Raw genomic sequence first — 21,211 nt, 5'->3', positions numbered from 1 at the left:
AAAGCGAGAGAGGAGCTTGTTCAATCTTCATCTCGAATCTATTTTGTGACTCTTAGCTCTGAAGAATTGTCTGGAGAGGAAATATTCCGTTGTTAATTCCTCAGCTGACTTATCTAGAAGACTGTCCGCGTGTTAGAAATAATTCCTCCTCAGTCCCATCTCGTTAATTCCGGCACTGGCCCGGGCCGGGCTGGGGTGCGTGTCTGTGTGTGGAAGTCGGGAGGCATCAGATATAAGCATGATGGCGAAATGGCCCGAGTAATTAGCCCAAAAGTAATTATCGCGTAAATTGCCAAGATAAAAATACTTATTAACGTTTTACACCAAGCAGCAGCACGCGAACCCCAATTTATAGCTTCAACTTACTCTAATGAGTTAAAAATACAATATTAACGTAACATATTTTGGGGCCATAGGGATATATTTTGTTATTATTGTTTTAACAAGTTCAGATTTATTGTTTTTAAGCGATGATTTATTTCGTTAAATATCGCCCTAATGTTCCGGACCTAACTTATCCAAAATATTACTTAGCAAATGTAAATAAAAAACACGTGTAAAGCTGTTATTGTTTTTAAAGCCTTACTATACTTAAACGGTTAAACAAGTTAGTCTTTTCATAAGTAAGATGATTCTCATCTTTAAGTTACTAAGGATTATCTTTAAAATTTCTGGACTTTTCTCTGTCCTTCTGGCCCTTTTTTTAATCCCCTGAAAATTTTGGCCTATTTCCCGTCTCTCTTTAATATTTTGGTCTATTTTTTAAATTCCCCGACATTTTTAGCCTATTTAAAAAATTCCCCGACATTATTGGCCTATTTAAATTCCCCGACATTATTGGCCTATTTAAATTCCCCGACATTATTGGCCTATTTAAATTCCCCGACATTATTGGCCTATTTAAATTCCCCGACATTTCTGGCCTATTTAAAAAATTCCCCGACATTTCTGGCCTATTTAAAAATTCCCCGACATTATTGACCTATTTAAAAAATCCCTAGCATTATTGGCCTATTTTAAAAATTCCCCGACATTTTTGGCCTATTTTAAAAATTCCCCGACATTTTTGGTCTATTTTAAAAATTCCCCGACATTTTTGGTCTATTTTAAAAATTCCCCGACATTTTTGGTCTATTTTAAAAATTCCCCGACATTTTTGGCCTATTTTAAAAATTCCCCCGACATTTTTGGCCTATTTTTAAAAATCCCCGACACTTTTGGCCTATTTTTTAAAAATTCCCTAACATTATTGGCCTATTTTTAAAACTCCCCCAACCTATAAATCGTCTTTTTAAAATCCATGACCCGTGGCCATCAAACATTCAAGACATTCTGATAATAAATAATACCGAATACACTGCTAGCTCTTAGTCTTATCGTATCAGTAAACAAGTCCTTAATTCTTTCCCCTAAAGCTGCTGCTGCTGATACGTCAATACTCTAAGATATAGAATTTAATTAAACCGTCGTTTAGGTCCTTACAATACACGTTTCATTATATATCTTCTATGGCTTCGGAGCTGCTAGAGAAGAGAAGAGAATCGGGTGAATACGAATACAAGTACATACAGTGTACAAGCAACACTGCATTCATTAATAACATGCAAAGGGGAAATCGATTATAATTAACCGCTATTCGCCTTTCTACAAAAGATTCTACTTTTCCCACTTTTCCCCTTTTCCCTCGCCTCGCCTTAAAGCACAGCTTTGTCTAATAAACAGCTGAAGGTATAAACTTGAAATAATTAACAAAAGGAGAATTCGAAGTACCTATAACCCTTTCATCCTTGTTAAAACAACTCCTAGGGCCTAGGCCTAATATAAAATGCAAATAGAATTTATAACAGAAAGAGAGATATCTTAGAAGCCTTAGTGTCACGTCACATATGCTATGTTTACCAAGGCGGTACCAAACATGGTCGCCTACAGCCAAAGCGAATCCCGTGACGTTTTACCCAGGCACTGACGTCACAACTCAGATAGCTCTATTAAGCCTTTTCCCAGTATGGTGTTTGCGATCTTGACCAACCCCATTCCAAGTGGACCAAGTATTGGATCTCTTTCTCATCCGCCACTACTAGCTAAGACCACTATAGACACAGATGGACTAGAATGGAGATTCTAGCGCCACGTCGCGACCAATGTTGAAACTTTTTCGACTCAAACCATAGCCATAACATAATCTACGAGTCGAAAAGTTTCGGGACTCTACCGCCTAGGGGCAATGACAGGCGAAGCCATTAGACACAGATGGACTAGAATGGAGATTCTAGCGCCACGTCGCGACCAATGTTGAAACTTTTTCGACTCAAACCATAGCCATAACATGATCTATGGGCCGAAAGGTTTCGGGACTCTACCGCTAGGGGGAATGACAGGCGATGCCATTACTTAAAATATTAGATTAGATTTCGTATTTTGGGATGGAACTTGGTACTGGTTAAATGAAAAGTTGCCTAAATTACTTATACTTCATATAATTTGTTTCTGTTGGAAAAAAAATAATAATCTATTGCAAAAACAATCGAAATTTATGATTTATCTAACTCCCAGTTAGTTATTTCATCCAAGATACGAAAATGGGTGCAATATTTCAATTTCAGGAACCAGTAAGTATCGTCCGAAGAAGATTTTTAGATTCGATAATCGATCAATTTATCGATCGTCCAAGTTCCCCCTCCCCTCCCCCAATGGTCCGTATCCATATTCTTTTACTTGTTTTTCAATATTACAGGAATTTAATTTTTATTCGAAGGTAGTCTTTGAGTGCCTTAGTTTTAAATGGTAGTAAGCTAGGAGACCCACAGAGAGAGTAAGATTTGAGGGGAAACCAAGCCGCTCAAAGGGTATAACGCTCTTTCTCCCATCCTTGAAATAATTTTGCTAAATCCATTTTTCCTTCAAAACACAGGAAAGGTTTGAATACGTTTAATATTAATGGATTTAAGATTTTAAAGAAGTTTTTTTTTATTTTCTTTTGAAGATATTTTGGATGGAAAAACTGATTGCTTTTTTGGGGTTCTATCATTTCTTTTTATGTCATAGAGAGGTTAAGCTTGGTTTTAATGTCGTCTACAACGGCTTTCATTTGATCTTGACCTTTGACACCATATCCTCAAAAGTTGAAAGACGAACCAGTTAGAAAAACATACCGTATCTTCTGAGCATGCACATTAAACCCCAAACAAACATACAAATAAAAATAATTCGAGATTACATATGCAGTAATGTACTTCTAGCGCATGCGTAATAGGCATAATTACCACCCCGCGAGTTGGTTGGTATATTTCAAGGATACAAAAGCAGAAAGAAATTCTAAGGTCAAACCCAAAAAACGAAGAAAGACAAAAGAATTAAGTTAAAACCAGTTTTCTTTACTTAAAAAATTTCGGCGTAAAATCTTTAGTTAGAGACGATTGCTTTTTTTTTCTTTGTAGATGTTGTAGTGGACGTGGACGGACGAAGAGTGTATGGGAATGGCCTAGAACCTTTAAGTAATTACCCGTAACCCATCTCATAGCTTTGGAAAGGTATTCAAGAAGACGCACGGCCATTTAGGCAAATATTATCTTCCATGAAAAATATGTAAAAAAATTTATTACTCGTAACAAGGTGATCAAAACAGTAGGGAACCCTTACACTGAATGGAAAAGAAAAATGGTCAGAAAATTGACCCTTTATGAAAAATCGGGGGCTAAATAGAGTCTGATGTGTTGAACACATTGTTTACTTAAGACATAATAACATTGATGGGCATGTGCATTAACAACAAACACGTATTAATTAAGATATGCCTTGAAACAAAGACCTAGGTGGACTGTTAACTTTGAACTTTGAAGCCCTATCTAATAAAGTCTTTGTTGAAGAAATACCGTCAGGATGTTCCTAATTAACCCTATTTCAAGCAGACGACACTACGATACCGCCGTTTTGAAAAGGGTAGACCTATTCCCTCAGATTAAGAAACCCAAACACCCTATAAATACTCAAGGTATTAAAATTTCTTTAAAACTGTGAAATTTATAAACGCGAAACTTAAAATAAAGAAATATGGAAAACTTAAGATAGATGGCGGGCTACAGGGGTCAAATCCGGGGTTAATCGGCTGAGTTCTCATGCCAAACCCAACCTAAGGTTTTTTAGAGTTGAACTGCGTCGGCGCAGCAGCGCGCCCTGGTTCACCATATTGTACATACATACATATTTACTCATTCCCTATCATTTCAATTCAAAACCCAGACCATTGCGAACCCATTTGACAAGACAAGTCGTTCGTCATAACGATATTTGATTGTATGTACTTCTACCATCATACAATCAATGTTTCCTACGCAGGAAGTACTAATTTCTTAGGGACGGAGTAGAAACAGAGAATTCCGTACTAACCATCCCTTGGTTTCACCTCCAATATACTAAATCCTCCATGTCGTAATCGAACCACCGTAATGTTGACTATCTTGTCAATCGATGTCGCATTCAATTTGTCTCCGGGCCTAAGACAGTTATGACAGATGGGTTATACGTATTCTATCATTAACAATTAAGCTGATTAAAACCTACTAACCCTTGAAATTCGATGACATTTGGGAAAGGGGGGACGGGGGGAACTTGACCTTGGTTTAGACATGGCATAGCACGACGCGGCACAGCGGGTGGTCAAGAATTATTTCATTTCCTTACATTAAAGGGATAGTAACACGACGAACAAATAAGTATAAGTCCTGAATGACTGACCCATAGGAAGCTAAACACTACATTTACCTATCCCTTTAAATAATTTAAACTTTGTACAGAATAAATACAACTATTGAGTGGTCCTTTCGAATATAATTTCACGGTTTTCCTAATGAATTATTTTTGAGTCTAAGATGAGGATTTCTTGTTTTTATTCTTTATTTTATAATTGACGTAGAAAGCATGTGCCAACATTTAGCCCCCCTGAGGAGAGATTGCCTTCAACTCAACCGTCCGCCGTCAGCTTTTTCAACTTTAACTAAAATTCCTAATCAACATTGACACGCCTGTCCTGTCAGGGACTTAAATAATCAACGGAGATTTTCTAAAACAGCCTGTCAACAAAGACAAATAAAATTTTACAAGAAGGTACAGGCCTACCTAATATTAAAGGCAAATAGAATTAACTGAAAGTGATGTTAATGAAAGGTTTTCCACGTTCCCAAAAGCACGTGATCTTTTAATTTTGCCTAGACTGCTGGTACACTTCCTGATTTTCCTATTTATCTTTGATAACAGGAAATATTTGCTTAATAAATTAGTGAAATCAAAAGGTTATATCTATATCATATAAAACTAAATAAAAGTTATATAAATTTTACAAGAAGGTACCTACTATCAAAGGCAAATAGAATTAACAAAAAGTGATGTTAATGAAAGGTTTTCCACGTTCCCAAAAGCACCGCACGTGATCTTCTTTAATTTTTATTTAATTAACAAAACAAATTTTGCCTAGACTGCTGGTTCACTTCCTGATATTCCTATTTATCTTTGATAACAGGCAATATTTGCCTAATAAATTAGTGAAATCGAAAGGTTATCTAAGCCTACATAATATAAAACTATATAAAAGTTATAATAAAATCATGATAGTCTAGACAAAAGAATCATATATATATATATATATATATATATATATATATATATATATATATATATATATATATATATATATATATATATATATATATATATATATATATATATATATATATATATATATATATATATATATATATATATATATATATATATATATATATATATATATATATATATATATTTCAGATAAGTATTGCCTCTGAAATTGGGAATTATGGGTAATAGAAAATAAATGATTTCCGTGATGACCTAATATATACCATCAAGAGATCACCGGTCCAAACTAACTCGTATTGACGTTCAAATTAACCCTGGGTCCCCTTTGCATTGACAGAGTCAATTTAGAGAGGCCTAAAATGGTTCCACCAAAAATCATCGTTATATAGCTATATCGAATGATGCCATTTCGTCTAGGACTCTAGGAGGACCACCACCATCCACATCAGGACAGATCGAAATGAACATACCCGATAAAATAAAAACGCCATATCTGATATTCTTTTTATTATTATTATACTTCGGAAGTGGGTAATATAAAGTACATATAAACATTACTTTCTTTACTTCCTTCCACGTTGGCTTCAACGCAATATTTAAGTACAGGGTGTTTTACTTTAAAATAGAACCGAAGGCGAATTACAGTGGGAGGGTAAGCTTGGGTTTGGGGTCGAAAATGCAACTTTTATGACAAGAGACACTTCCTAACACAAGTTATGATTTGATGGAGTGTTTTAGGGATGGCCCCTTAATTAAATTAGAAATAATTGTCTAAATCAGTTTCTTACATATTAATTTCAAGGGGTCATAGGTAAAACACTGCATGCAATCCTTCATAACTCGGACCTTACTGGCAAAATTTCATAGAAGTCAAATTTCCGATTCAAAAATAATTTCCCCATACAACAGCCTCACTGTATGTACTTCGTTCCCCGTAATTACCCATTTTTGAAATACACTGTATATTTCTGACTTTGCAGTTACTTCACACGATCTACTTTTAATATTATTGCGGAGATATCCATCCGCGGATGATAAAAGAAAGCCATCTATATAGAAAACGGAAGCGGACACATAATCCGGATTTGATTTTTACGAGAGGATATTCCGACGTTTCCGGTATTCGCTTCCCCGACTTTTATAGCGCCAAATATACTGAACTGAACTGCCAAAAGGGAGACAGACCCTCTCTAGTCACTCTCCTACTTCGGACAGAAGATATTGGAGAAAATATTCAAGGAAATTTCCACCAAGGGACTTTGAAATATCAATTTTAAAGATAATAATAAAAAACAAATTACTTAACAAATATTTTAGAAATAATTTATTTGGGAGTGCGTTAAACCCTACGACGTACGCGTTTGTACATCGTCATGCTGACGTTGCAAAAGATAAAAACATTTCCTGTGATAACCTTCGATAAACACTTTCTTTCCCTGCAGGCTGCAGCTAGCGAGTGACCAATCAGGCGAGACATGTACATAAATGACCTTACCCCAATTTAAAAGAAAATAATTCCTATATGAAATATTTTTTTAATTAGGTCCTACTATAAACTAACCGCACCTTCTGAGGCCACAACAGAAGCTTTAGAAGAAAAAAATATATACATTTTATTTTTCAACGGTAGCTTTAAAAGAAATTGATGTATCGAGAAAATGGGTGGATAACGTATGATTTGGGATAGATGTACAGTGTTGAAGGGATCATACAAACGCAAAAAGCCTTTCCCTGACTATATCTTTCCCTTATTATCATTAGGGAAAAAGCTAGAGTTGTCAATCAATATTTGTTAAGAACATTATTGTGTTATAAACAAGTTAATCCCTTATTTCCTGAACTTTTCCCTGACTGTCCAGGGATTTCAGGACTGCAAAATACCAAGGCATTAGTTCGGAACCACACTGATCCGTTCCACACCGTAGTTATTAGCACCATATGTTAAAAAGTATTCTAGAGTCTCTCTGAAAGATCTTAGGTTCTTAGCACATCTGCCTGGCACATCTTTCAGTCTAACAAAATCGAAAGAAATCTTACGGATCGTAATTACTTTTAGGGAGTGTGGACATAAAAGGAGGTTAATAACGTATCTAGATATAAAAAAAAATTGCATAACCGACCGTGAAGATACAAAAAGACATGTTTTTTCTCTTTTACTTCTTCACGGGGTGTGTTCCAACATTTCAATCTCTTGCCAATTTCAAAAATACGATTGCTATATTACAAAGTCTACAATTTTCATAGTGGTGGTGAAACTTGAATATATTTTTTTCTTGCCCATGAAATGATGCGAAGTTAGAGGCGCATGCTAAGGAACCTTTTTACCTGTCACAGGTGTGCGTCGATCGAAACGGTGGTAATGTCAAATGTGTCATGTATCTTCGACTCAAATGATACATACATAAATAAATAAAAAGGAATCCATGCACAATCTCACCAATAAGGAACATGCAATGCATATCAGACTGATGTATGTACGAGCCTACAATAATAACAACTAAACATGCCTAAAATAATAGGTATTTTGATCAAAAGTCTATCATACTTTCCATAAGTATGGGTTGAAGGATGTTTGCTAAGATTGTAATGAAAGTTCCCCTTATGAGTAACCATGTTAATAACAATAGAGTACATACCTAAAATAAGGGATATTTTGATCAAAAGTCTATCATACGTTCCATAATTATGGGTAACTTGAAAGGATGTTTGTTAAGATAGTAATGAAAGTTCCCTTTTTGAGTAACCACGTTAATAACGATACAGTAGGGGCTAATCGAAGTTAGAAACGTAAACAAGTTTACTGTTTTAGTTCGACCATCATCTTGAGGCGACAATGCACCGAAAAAACAACAAGAAGGGAGACACTCCCAAAGAAGGAAGGTTGGTAGGTAGGTAGGTAGGTTGGAAGTGGTAGGTAGCTAAAGTGGAAAACAAAGGTTCCGTGTACTCTGTTCCACTTGAGAGAAGGCAGTCGCCCCAGAGAAAGTAATTGTCACCCAGCCCTCCCTGGTCTGGTCGTTGGTAGATGTCGCTTGCCTCGTGCTTGAACCTTTTTCCAACAAAGTTCCTCAAGGGCCGCAATGAAAACCGGAGGCGCTTTGCCAGTTGGCACGGTTGAGTTCTATCTCTCTCTCTCTCTCTCTCTCTCTCTTACGCAAGGTTTTGGCTAGAATCCACCCCATTCAAAACCCGGTATACAAACTCAACTCAGAAGCGAGGTGGACTTGCTTCAGTACGGACGGTAACGCGAGGTTGAGGCCACCGGTAAAGTTATAACCTTGGGTTCGAGAATTGTTACACCACAATTGTCTCTCTACCATATTTATCCGTTGTGTCTGTGACGCGTGTTTGTGTTTACTGTTAAACCATCCCGGGTGGGAGGTGACTCCGGGGTAGGTTATAGGTAAAGTGAGATTGTGGTTTAGCGTGGAGTTAACCTGAGCAGTTCAGTGTTTGTGCATCTGTGACCAAGTCATTATTGGGGACAGTGCATTGTCCGAAAGGTTTTAAAAACCAGGGATACAATTATCCTGATTTGAAAAGGTAGTAGCTGGATTCGAATCAGTTCATAGTACCAAAAAAAAACAGAACGGGATAACATTCGAAATTAGTTGTTTAAAGTGTGCCAAATGAAAATTTAATTATAGTTAAGCATGGTGCGTTTGTGAAGTCGCGATTAACGCGGTTTAATTGAACAATTCAAGGATTAATTAATCACCTTCAATATCAATCGGGAAACATGCCGAAAGTCTCTAATAACGAGGGTTCGTCTCTAAAGAACGTGCGTACAGTCTCGTTGGGTCAAAGCCCATTGGCACCAGCCGCGACAAACGAGAATTGTCACGTATGGAGCATTACAGGACCGGCAAATCGGGGTCAAGTTCACCCTTCGGTCACTGCTGGTACGACTTACGTTGACCTTCATGGACCACGTACTCAACCGGAGGAAATCTACAAAGTTCGACCAAAGGCAAATGGGGTAAATTGACCTTTCTAAAACCGTATAGAAAAGAAATTTAAAATGTTTTTGGGATATTTTTCTAAAAAAGGCTTAACTTCAAAGCTCGTAATAATTAGCGTTACGCGATCCATATCGGGGAAGTTGAATTTAGTGAGAAATTATTCAATAGAGTTATATGCAGTAGTTTGCAAAGCGCACCGGAAACATCATGAATCTTAATAGACGAAGTTGTATACAGTTATCATCGGATAGCGTCTTAATGCGTATCTTTACAACATTTAGCGACAAACCAATGGCAAACCACTCTATGTTGTATTAGGGTTATATAATCTGGTTAAAGATGGAGATTTGTACGGCATAGTTATTGGACGAAATGGTTAATACTGATAGTAAACAAGTATTTATAAATATTCCTGAAATACAAAGTTAACAGTTTGATCACTGATTGGTCTCCAGAAGTCCGCAGAACCTCAGACGTACCTGCGAACTTGGTGCATAGTTTGATTAAGAACTATCCAAACCATTTACATCAAATAACTCTGTACGAATGTAAGGATATGTATGTGTGTATATACGTAGAAAATCTTGGTAAGCTATATCACTGTGGCTAGCAACGTCAAGCCAAATTGATGGAGAGGGTCTAGCTGTGTAGACCATTAGGAAATGAAGCCGAAATTTATATCAGGGTATAAATATCGTCTATCCATTAGGATGTGTATACATGTATACGATATATAATATATACCAAGCCAAACTGGACACGGGGAAATAATTTTGGCAAAATGCATTAACGCTCCATCCTTTTGAAACCGTACTTCCATCGACGTGCATGGTCCAATACGTCGATTTTAGGACCTAGCTTACATTTGTTGTTTGTAAATATACTTATCATATGCATCAAGGATAGCTAGATTCATAAAAATATGCTCCTAACATTGACAAACTACTTTTAGTGCATGCCTCTAAAATGAATGAAGGACATCCAAGGAAAACCTCTAGTTAAACAGTCAAGAAATCTAATTCAAACCTATATGGGTTTGTACTCTATAAAAAGGGGACCGACTTAGATTGATTCCAGACCACACACACCTTTCAAATTACCCTATTAAACCTTCTTGATAACTTCACATTCTATGGAGTTAACTCGTTTTGTCAAATCATGGTATACAGTCAGTAACGTTTGGGCCTCCTTGGCCATATCCGTTTTGATTGGAAACCAAGCTTATAGTCTAAAGATGCGTCCGGAGAATTGGAGGAACTCCCAAAAGAGAAATGGAAGGCATCACATCACATCACGGCCTAGCCGTCATAAGTCATTACCGAATTCGCCATCAACATCTCGACTGGCCAGCTATATCTAACCAGAGTCCATTTAGGACGGTACATAAGGGATGTATCTTTGGGACCTATATCCATGCCCCCGACATCATACACTGCACCTAACTTTAATATAAGTCCATTTCCTCTTTGCTTATTATACCATGAAATTATTACTTTCATCTTTGAATATTTCGTGTCATGAATAACTAGGGTTATGTAGGAAGTAATGTTAGGTAATATTCTTAAATACATTAAATAAATTCCTGGATTCATCCCAGAGTATATCGTTCTGTTATAGTGTGGAGGAGATCAAAGTAGTAATGCTTGGTTAAATTGTCAAAAAATTCGCGAGACTGAATACGGAGAAATGCGTGTATACTAAATTGCAGACTCGAGTCTACAATAATACCAAGTATTTATCGATTAAAATTTTAATTACTAATTATTAGGAACTAAATTATGACACAATCCCTGCATCAGTTTCAATAGTCTGAAATTTACCATACCTAATTCTTTCATCAACATTACGGCGATATTCAAAATGTTACTAAGCAACCCGATCTCGACCACGCTGTAAGTTGCATTGCGTTTAGAAGGGATGAACTTTTCCCAGAAAATCGAGATGAGCTCGCTCGAAAAGAAACTCTGGAATGGATCCTGCGTCTTCCAGGCAGTTAATATTTCTAAGAAAATGGTTCGAAGGCACGCGAGTCGCTTTCAAAATCATTTCTAATTTAGCCTCGGACTTTTCGACTTACGAGTTTTGATCAGTCAGTCAGTCGGTATGTACTGCCGCGAACCCTTAATCTTATCTGATGGAATCTTACTCGGAGGGATTTGTTGTAAGATTTCATTTGATAAGAAAAAAAGTCAGTGATTAAGTTTTATTTTGAAATTATCGATTATATAAGGTATTAAAAGAAAAGGACCTTAACCCGTCGATTAGCTAGCTAATCCACCTTAAATATTATAAGTATAAAAACAATTCAAAACGTATAACAATTCTATAACCATTAGTAAAAAAACAATGGGTTCTAATAACGAACAACATGTATAAATTAACACAAAATGCCTTTAGGGATAAAAGAAACAAGACAATTTTTAACTTTAAAAATTTACAAATTAGGATTCGTGATCATATGATCGTTCAACCGATACCTACCCCAAGTACGTTCGCTAGATTTCAGCGCATTCTACATGGAAACAACATACTTCAAACGATAATGAAGTTACTTCTTTCCCCCCTGTAGCAGCTTTCTAAATTTAAAATTCTCGCTTTAAAACTTAAAAAGAAAGAGAAAAAAATGCTAAAAAGATAATTTGGGATGGGAAGTTCTAATTTGACGCGCATATTTTAGTTTCTATTTTTTATTTTAAACCTTCCCTTTTTCCGCTCCATTTGATTATGATACAAGACGTAAATATGCAAAGGTATTTATTAAAGGGATAGTATCACAATTACAAAACGGACGGGATCCCTTTGTTTTGTTGTGTTGTGTTAAGAAATTTGCGTTCAGCTTTGGTTTAGTGCAAGTTATCTTGTTCCAACTATACGAAATGGACCTGAAATTTAGGGACTTTATCTTACTGCTATCGTCATATTAAGTTGAGATTGATTTTTACTTTTCTTTAATTTCCCTTAGGGGAATGCACTTTAATCTAAAGATTGGTATATGTTTGTAATTGCAGAAATATTTATTTATTTCTACCTGGGGCAAAATTAAACCTATAACATATGTCTCTGTATCATTTCCCTAAATCCCTGAAGTTATCGCGAAGCCAACTACATCATCAAAATATGCACCGGAAGTATGTCAAAATCTATCTTTTAAAAGTTAAGATATAAAATGCTTGGATCCGAAAAATATAATAAAAATTATCGATTTAAACGATATACTAATGAACTATTTAACCACAGAAGTCTACGTAAATTTCCTACCACTACCTTTCTGTACAGAGTGTTTCAAAAAGGGTAGTTATAGGAACGAAGTAAAGTTGGTTGTATCATAAGTTTATAAGTGATATGTTCCTTCCATAAGTATGACACTACCCACAAATGCTACAGAGAGACAAACTTATGGTGAACATAACTTGTAAATGGTGTCCCTTGTGATAGAAGTTAGATTTTTGGACTCAAAATCGATCGACACAATCTTTCGAAACACCCTGTAGATCTCAGGGATTAAATATGGAAAAGTTAAGTTTCATTAAATGCAGCAATTACTCAAGGTTAGTCCCGTACAGGAAACGGCGTATGTAAATAAAAACTTGACTGCATCCATAACGCTGCTGCAGTTTGGAATCCCCCAAAAATTTAGGGTGACTTTTTTCTTTAAATATAAACGACATCTCCTGTTTGTTAGCCCGCGGGGTTCTTCGTGGCGCAAAATATGATCGCCCGACCAACGAATTTTTCCCTGCGTTTTAATAAACCACGAAATGTTCCACAGCTGTTTAAAGTGAGGCTAAAATGCCTTTCCTTCTAACTTGGTTATTTACCTGAACATATAACCTATCATATTGTGAGTTTGTTTATGTCAGGGCACAAACTTAACCTATCATAGGGCAAGTCTGTTTATGTCAGGAAAAGCCTGGGAAAGTCAGGTTGACAATTTAAAAATGGACCCAAAAATAAAAACCAAAAAGGGAATTTGAATATCTAAAATATTTCTAATTCGGTAATCACTACAGACATTTCAGCCTCTCTTTCAATAACATCCGGGGAATGGGGGGGGGGGTTGTTATTCCAATACTGTTTCATCCCAAACTAAGCATTCAATACTATTAACCATAAAAATCATTAAAAAATTCCCAATGTGTTACTGGTAAACCTTCCCTTACACCTTATTGCAAGTTCCAAGTGATATAAGTCTACTCTAGAACTAAGCTGGGGTACTCTAGCGTATTTTTAGAGTGGATTTCGAAGGATTTTCTCTACTTCCTTTATGCGTAAGATGTGTTGTTTCGTGTGAGACGAACTCGAACGTACGTCGCCGGGTCCCGTTTCCGGTGTCGACCGAGTAAGCCCAATATCACCCTATTTTCCACCCGGGCCCTGTTAACTCGAATCCTTTGTTAAACACAGCACACAGGCGGAACAGGGAGTCGTTTAGGGCCTTGGTTTGTTTGGGGTACCTTTGCAGATCAGCTGCTACGATAGGGCATCGCTTGTACACCTTATACCATTACCAGGGTCCGGTGAACTATGATGAGGATATACCCTGGGTTTGGTTTGAGATCAGCTGGCTAATATTGATGCCTGCACTTTTTAGCCATATCGTAGTATTTCAGTGGCTTGGTGTGCCTATTTCTTAATGTATAACCGGTTTTGGGTTAGTAAATTCGAGGCTTAGCAAGCCGGGTAGAGTATAATGTACACGCATCTGTTAGGGGTTACCCCAAAAAACGACCTTAAAATATCGTAGACTAGTTTTGAGGAGACGTACTACGTGGTGTGAGAGGCAAAGGATCATAACAGGGATAAGACGGCATCCTGAAGATCCCAGAAATAAAGTATTCATACCGTGTTAGGCTTAGGTAGGTTAGTTTAAATTTAGGCTTAGGTTAGGTTGAGCTGGGTTGGGTTTGTTTAGGCTTAAGTTTGTTTAAGGTTCTGTTGAGAGTCAGTTTGCAGTCTATTCTAGGCTAAGCAAATGTGAGTTACTACCTTTTGAGTCTGTCGTTACTAATCTAGGAGGTTCTAGGCCCGAGAAAGTAAGGTAGTCTCTGATACCTTTTGGAAGTTCGCCATATCACAAACAAACAGATTCTCTGTTCTTGAAAATAATTAGACACAAATGGGGGGGAAAATGAGACGATGTTTCTAGCTCAGACAAACACCGGTTAGATGAGATATAATTCGAGATAACGAAGCCAACAAACGCGTCAAGAAATAAACAAATGAAATTAACGGGTATAGGGGTATAAATATTTGGGATTACAATTATTTAATTCTACGCCTCAAGGTTCCCATTATACCTGCAATGATTAAAGTTTTGGGTATCCCATCTTTCAGGAAACTTATTAGTAATTAAAGTCTGTAATTTATTATTCCTAATTTACGAAAGCAAGTTATAAGGATACCAGACTTTGAATAAATAAACAAATAAATAAGTAAACAAATAAAGCCAGGGTCAAAGGTTGACTGGTAAGACGTACTATTATACTAAGGTCGTTAGCATTAAAGTAGAAATGCCACTCTCAAATTTACAATTTAGTAGTATAACGGAGATATCGTTGAACTAAATATTGTAAATACGCAACTACTTTGTCCGTCTGTCTGAAAATAACTCCTCAATCTGTCTGTTTGTAACGCTTGTTACGTTGCAGGTACATGGCGCTTATCAATGTATTTTCATGGCATTTAGAAGCAAAGGTTATTGTTGATGTAGAATTATTTGTTCGATACATTAAAAATAGTTAAAAATTTAACCATTTTCCAATTAAAAACAAATAACGTAAAACGCTTAGTAACCAGTGTAAAAATTTACCCATAAGGAAACTTATCATTAAGAAATAAAAAAAATCTGACAATTTATAACAAATTTTTAACCATTCTTAAAGAAAAAAAAAGAAATTAAATGAAAACTAAAATGACTTTTAACGTTTTTTTCTCTCCTGTTAATTAAAGAATAACGAAAAATTTTCTCACAGCGTCGATCGAGACAGTGAAACATATTCGTTGGGAAAAAACAGGTTGAAATCACCTTACCGTCGGTAGAGTACCAATTATAAAATATATACCCTTTTTTCTCCCCCTCAAATCAAGAACCAAAAAAGAAAAAAAGAAAGAATTTATACAAAGCTACGTACGTAATTAGTATCTGGTACTATTATATTATTGTACTGGCGTTTCTTGAAATGCGCGTTAGACAGTTTAAGAAATTTTTTCACGCGCTAAATTTTTCCTTCTTTAAATTTAAAATATGCACGTGCGTGTAATAATTTTATTCGCGCCAAATTTGAAAGATCTCGTGCTATAGAGCGCGAGCGCACGTGCACGTTTTCCCGCCAAATTTGAAAGATCTCGTGCCATAGAGCCAGCGCGCGCCAAAGCTTTCCCGCCAAATTTGAAAGATCTCGTGCCATAGAGCCAGCGCGCGCCAAAGCTTTCCCGCCAAATTTGAAAGATCTCGTGCCATAGAGCCAGCGCGCGCCAAAGCTTTCCCGCCAATTTCTTAAACTCTCTATTAATGCCTTAGTGCTCGAGAAGTCTTATCTTTGGAATCCCAATTAAAAAACAAACGTAATTTTTTCAAACCACAATTTCATCACAACCGTAGTAAAGAAGTGGGAAGACCGAGCATTAAAATAGATAATGATCACAAAAAAGTTGTTGGAATGTTTTTCAACCACGTTGTTTTTTGAGAGTCAGGTTAAGGACAACGCGAAGGTAAAAATTGAGAGTAAGATGATTTTACCTGGTTCAAGTTTTCAACGAAAGTATGCAGTATAATAACCAGTCTGTTAAATAACCATGAGCATTTGAATCCAAAAAGGTGGGGACGGAGTTAATGGCAATTAGCGCAGAGAGAGAACTTTTGAGAGAAAGCAAAAATAAAAGGTTTTTTAATGGACAGCTAGAGACCGAGTAATTATTAGAATGCTAATTAATGCACCTTTTATTTATATGCTAATTTTAGCTTTTATATATATGTATGCCGAAATCCACTTCACTTTTTTTATCTGTTTTGCTTTACATATTTCAACTTGACTTAATTTGAAATCATCTTGTTTTTCTTAATTTAAGCTAAAATTTATGCAAATAAAAGAAATATTTTTTTTATTTCAAAGAGATTGCAGTTGCAGATAGAACAAGATAGAACAGTCCCAATGTCCCCTTTTTGTAACAAAACTATGGTTACCAATAGTGGTTAGACCCTCGTGTTTTTATCATCAACAGTTTGAGTTTGGTAACCTTTTTATTCTAGAATCTAGTTAGTTTTTCATATTTATTTGTGATGTATGGTTATTTTTGTACCCATGAAGAAGTTATTTATTTTTTTTAAATAAAATTTGAATGGCAAAGAATTTTCAAAGTTTACTTCCTCGTAAAGGCCATATAGCGAAAAATATTCAGTATACAGGAACAAAGGGCTTTGTTGAGTATTGGAATAGATCAAACGGAGGTCTTTATATAGTATATTTATTTCCCTGTATATATATTTGGATTGACATCTAAGTGATTCTACGATAGATTTCTATTTTAGGGTTAAGAAAAAAAATAAATAAAAAGATGTGTTTAAGACTGTTATTCGTTCCTGTTTTTGTGATCTCTACTTTCCTTGTACCGAGGTTTACACGTTAGAAAACGTTTTCAATAGATACTTAAATGATTGTTATGCATAGTTTACAGACTAGGAGGATTAATACCATTTACACAAGGAGGCCAAGCTTCAGGTGTTGCCCAAGGAGCTAGGCCTGACTCACTGGTGGAGTCAGAAGCCAGGCCTCAATTGTGTAAATGGTATGAATCCTAGTCTGTAAACTACGTATTATCTATTTTAAGAATGTCTTGAACATAACTCCTCTGCATGTGCCATTTCCAGTCCAATTTGGACCTGATCTCTCTCTTACAGAGTCCATGGACTAAAAAGATTCATAAGTCAACATCCCCGACTGTTTTGTCCCTGAAGGTGAAGGAGTGGGAGGAAAGCAAATGACATTTTCGTTTTTAGAATAGTTGGGTGGTAGTGACCGCGTCAACTGTCCCCTCTTGTCCGCAGTGTATCCCAACGCCAAACATACCACCGTATAGACTGGAACGGGTCCCGGAAACGGTATCCTGTCTTCTCCGCGCTTTCTCGCTATTTTTCGCGTGTTTCTTCCGATAAAAAATGGTTCGTCCAAGACGACTAAAGTCGCTTCTTTCCCTGGATGGTCCTATAGCTAGCTGGTTGGTACGCACGCCAGCCATTTTCTTCTATATTCCCCTTACCTCCCCCCCCCCGGGGCAGACGGGCGGGATTCGCCGGTCATTCGTCAAGGTCCATTCTTCCGTTCAATCCGGTAGCATTTTTTATATTCGATGGATTTTTCCTGCAACTTTCTACGGACACGAAAACGAAAATCTTGAACTACTACTGACGACGACGGTCTCTGAAAACTACTACGTAATGTCTCTTCCCCCCCTCGAGGTGCTATTCACTCCCTTGTACCTAACTATCCATGGAAATAACAACATACAGGGTCAGGGTGTTCCATAAAGGGTAATTATAGTGCCGAAGTACAGTGGGGCAAGCAATTTTGAGTCGAAAGTGTTCTACTTCTATGACCATTTTGAGTGGGGCAAGGGAGACCCCCTAAACAGTGAATATCCCCACGGAAGTTCCGTAATTTTACAAAAGGGATATTTAAGGGAAGGCTAGCTTGCATGGAAGACGGTAAATTTAAAAGGTTACTAGAACTAGGAGGAGCTATTCTGATAAAATATCGTTTCTTTGAACACGCTACGTCCCATAAAAGGTTACAAAAAAATAAAAAGGTTTAAAATCAATTGATTTAGGTTGCAGTAAGAATTCCAATGCACCATTAGCCCTATACCAGGGAACCTAAGATCCTTCGGGAACAGTCGAATAATGCGTTCAATAGGAATAACCATACTAACCGGTCTACATTTATTTTTCCTGGTAGAAATAGCTGATGCATGCAACTTGTATTTTTAAAACGGCCCAAGATACCCGTAGCTAAACTTCTTACATAATTTCTGCGTATTACGGCCCTGATTTAAGCGCATAACTGATATATATATATATAACGAAATAACATTCTTGGTTGATGAAAAAGTACGTCGAAACGACGGTCATAATTTTATCTGGGCTCGTGACCACAAAAAATAAAGAAATTAGATGTTGGACGAATAACTTCCTAAACTATGCGCGTCGTCCGTCGCAAGTTTCTTTTTATGGACACATACTTTTATTATATGGCCGTAAAGTGTCATTTCCGAGTCTCCGACAACGAAAACTTTCGCGTTAACGTGCGTACTTGGTAATTGCATTAAATTCCTGTCCTAGTATAGTAACTTAACGTACAGAATGGTTTAGAAATTTGAATTCCCACCCCATGATGTTTACGACGACTTATTACAAGCCTTAATTTACTTATGGAACATATTAACTAAGTTACCTAGTATAATCATAATTTCATAAGATAATGTTCATTCCATAAGTTTGTCACTGGTAACTAAGAAACTGGAGCTAGTCATGAAGTGATTGAATGAGGTAGGTCATGGATTCAGAGTAAAGCGAGGGACGCCTGGTGACTGGGGTGCTGTCAAAGGCTTAGTAATGCAGACTAAATATTAACTAGGCCTAAATGGAAGTCCTGAAAAATTAATTAACCACCGAGTGTAGGACTTCAATCAAGTCGCCTCAGTCGTTCACTCGAACTAGTTATCTCGAGCTGAATCTCTCAGTAGCACTACGAAGCGTGTCATACTTATGGAAAGAACATATCACTTATAAACTTATGCTATCATGAATAAATTACAACTATTAGTATAGCAAAGGCGCGCCTTGAATTTCGCTACTTTTCTCAATAAAAATACCCTATTTTTATGATATATAAAATATATAAACCCTCTCTAAGGTTGGATTCTAATACAGAATAAAAAGATATAGGGTAGAAGATTCCGAACTGAGGAAGAAGCAAAAAGGATCATCCTTTCTTATTTCATTTGGCGTCCCTATAGAATCATTCCGAACATTTTCTCTGCGATTTCCTTTTCGCGTCCCATGTGACTAAAAACGTTACTTAAATGGAATACCCATTCTTCTTTTTGGGCTCCCTCAGCAGCGCACGCCATCATTTTCATTCAATCGAAACGTTATATCATCTACCAGCACGAAGTGGAATACAGTTATTCTAGATTTTTAATATTTAGGGTTAGGCCTAGATTTTATACCACAATCCTATAAGCTGTATTTATTCCTAATATTACCGATTCATAACACTAAGCCCTGTTGTAGGAGGTCACTTCAAATTTTGGTGTTAAACCACGACGGCCATCTTGGGGGTCAGAAAAGTATAGTATAGTTATATCATCATAGATTTAACCAAGAAGTGATATCTAGTTTATTAGGGAGAAGGTATAAATTCATTCATCCGCATTTCTAGCTCTTTATCTCCAGTCCAAACGTAGTAGGTTAATCCCTGCCGCCTCTAAATTACAACCAGCCAGCATCTCATTGGTTCTTGAAAACTCACGTCAGCGCGACGCGAATGATAACGAAAATTACTTGTATTTTCCGACTGAGGAGAGGCAGCGAAATAGCCCGGCGGCCTCCTTTTACGTCCCCCCCTTGTATTTTGAAAGGGGGACTGGGACTATGGCACTCGCGAATACTTAGGCATCTTATACCTTCTCCCTAGTAAACTATAGATATCGCTTCTTGATAACACCCAACCCTGTAAGAGGTCACTTTAAATTTTGGTGGCCATCTTGGGGGTCAGACAAGTATAGTATAGTTATATCATCATAGATTTAACTAATTGTCTAATTCTACAACCGATTTTCGTTGTTGTGAAAATCTACACGAGACTTAAAACAGTAATTATACGTATTTACAAAGATGCATGAGCAACGATTTTTACGGTTTCTGGATTACACTGTTTCGTAGACCATACACCTACCTCTAAGGGGAGGGGGGGAACAAGATGGCGTATTTACTAGGGGGGAAGGAAGTAACCGAAGAAGAAGAGCTTGAAGAGTTGCTAGAAAGAGGATGAGATGCTTTGTTTCTTCAACAAAAGCAAAGAAGTATCTCTTTCGTTTCATCTTTCTATGAAAATGAGAAAAGGGATCGAGATGCGTGTATTTTTTTTTTTTTTTCTAGGCCTAGGCCTAGCTTGATTTTTTTTGCTGAGACTCTTTACAAGGTTTAGCTCAAGAAAAAAAAAACCGGAAGGAAAAAAATATTTGGAGATTTTCATATCTCTAAAAACTTCAGGATGGAGGCACTCAAAGTATGAGAGAAGTTCAAATGAGGGGTCTAACATTACTCAAACGCGATTTCTTCCAATGTTTCCTGATTGTTTTTTTTTGTCAGAATTTAAAAGAGATTTCAATAATTTGTAAAAGATTTCGTTAAATATTTGAAGATTATGGGGTTTTATCAAGAGATTTTGGTAAATTCTTTAAAGATTATGGGGTTTTGTCAAGAGATTTTGGTAAATTTTTTAAAGATTATGGGGTTTTGTCAAGAGATTTCGGTTAATTCTTTAAAGATTATGGGGTTTTGTCAAGAGATTTCGTTAAATCTTTAAAGATTGTTGGATTTTGTCAAGAGATTTCGCTTAAATCTTTAAAGATTGTAG

The 21,211-nt window shown here is 36.6% G+C and overlaps 1 protein-coding gene across 6 annotated transcripts in view; it reads left to right on the top strand.

Moving 5' to 3' along the window:
• The first annotated feature begins 8,755 nt into the window (after positions 1-8,755).
• Positions 8,756-21,211, top strand: part of LOC149654691 (uncharacterized) — a 226,509-nt gene continuing 214,053 nt past the window's right edge. For 2 of the 6 annotated variants that reach the window (XM_089846267.1, XM_089846268.1), the window contains exon 1: positions 8,762-9,592. In XM_089846267.1, the coding sequence (XP_089702393.1) occupies positions 9,353-9,592 (240 nt within the window). In that variant the 5' untranslated portion in view covers positions 8,762-9,352. Of the gene's footprint in view, positions 9,593-21,211 lie in introns of all 6 variants that reach the window. The other 4 variants (XM_089846273.1, XM_089846269.1, XM_089846266.1 and 1 more) reach the window with 4 other exon arrangements.

Source organism: Phalangium opilio, unplaced genomic scaffold, assembly GCF_054372755.1.
Source record: "Phalangium opilio isolate 3A_F unplaced genomic scaffold, DU_Popi_V2 ptg000079l_1, whole genome shotgun sequence".
NCBI lineage: Eukaryota > Metazoa > Arthropoda > Arachnida > Opiliones > Phalangiidae > Phalangium > Phalangium opilio.
The sequence above is the reverse complement of the archived record's forward strand: the minus strand, read 5'-3'. Positions and strand labels throughout refer to the sequence as shown.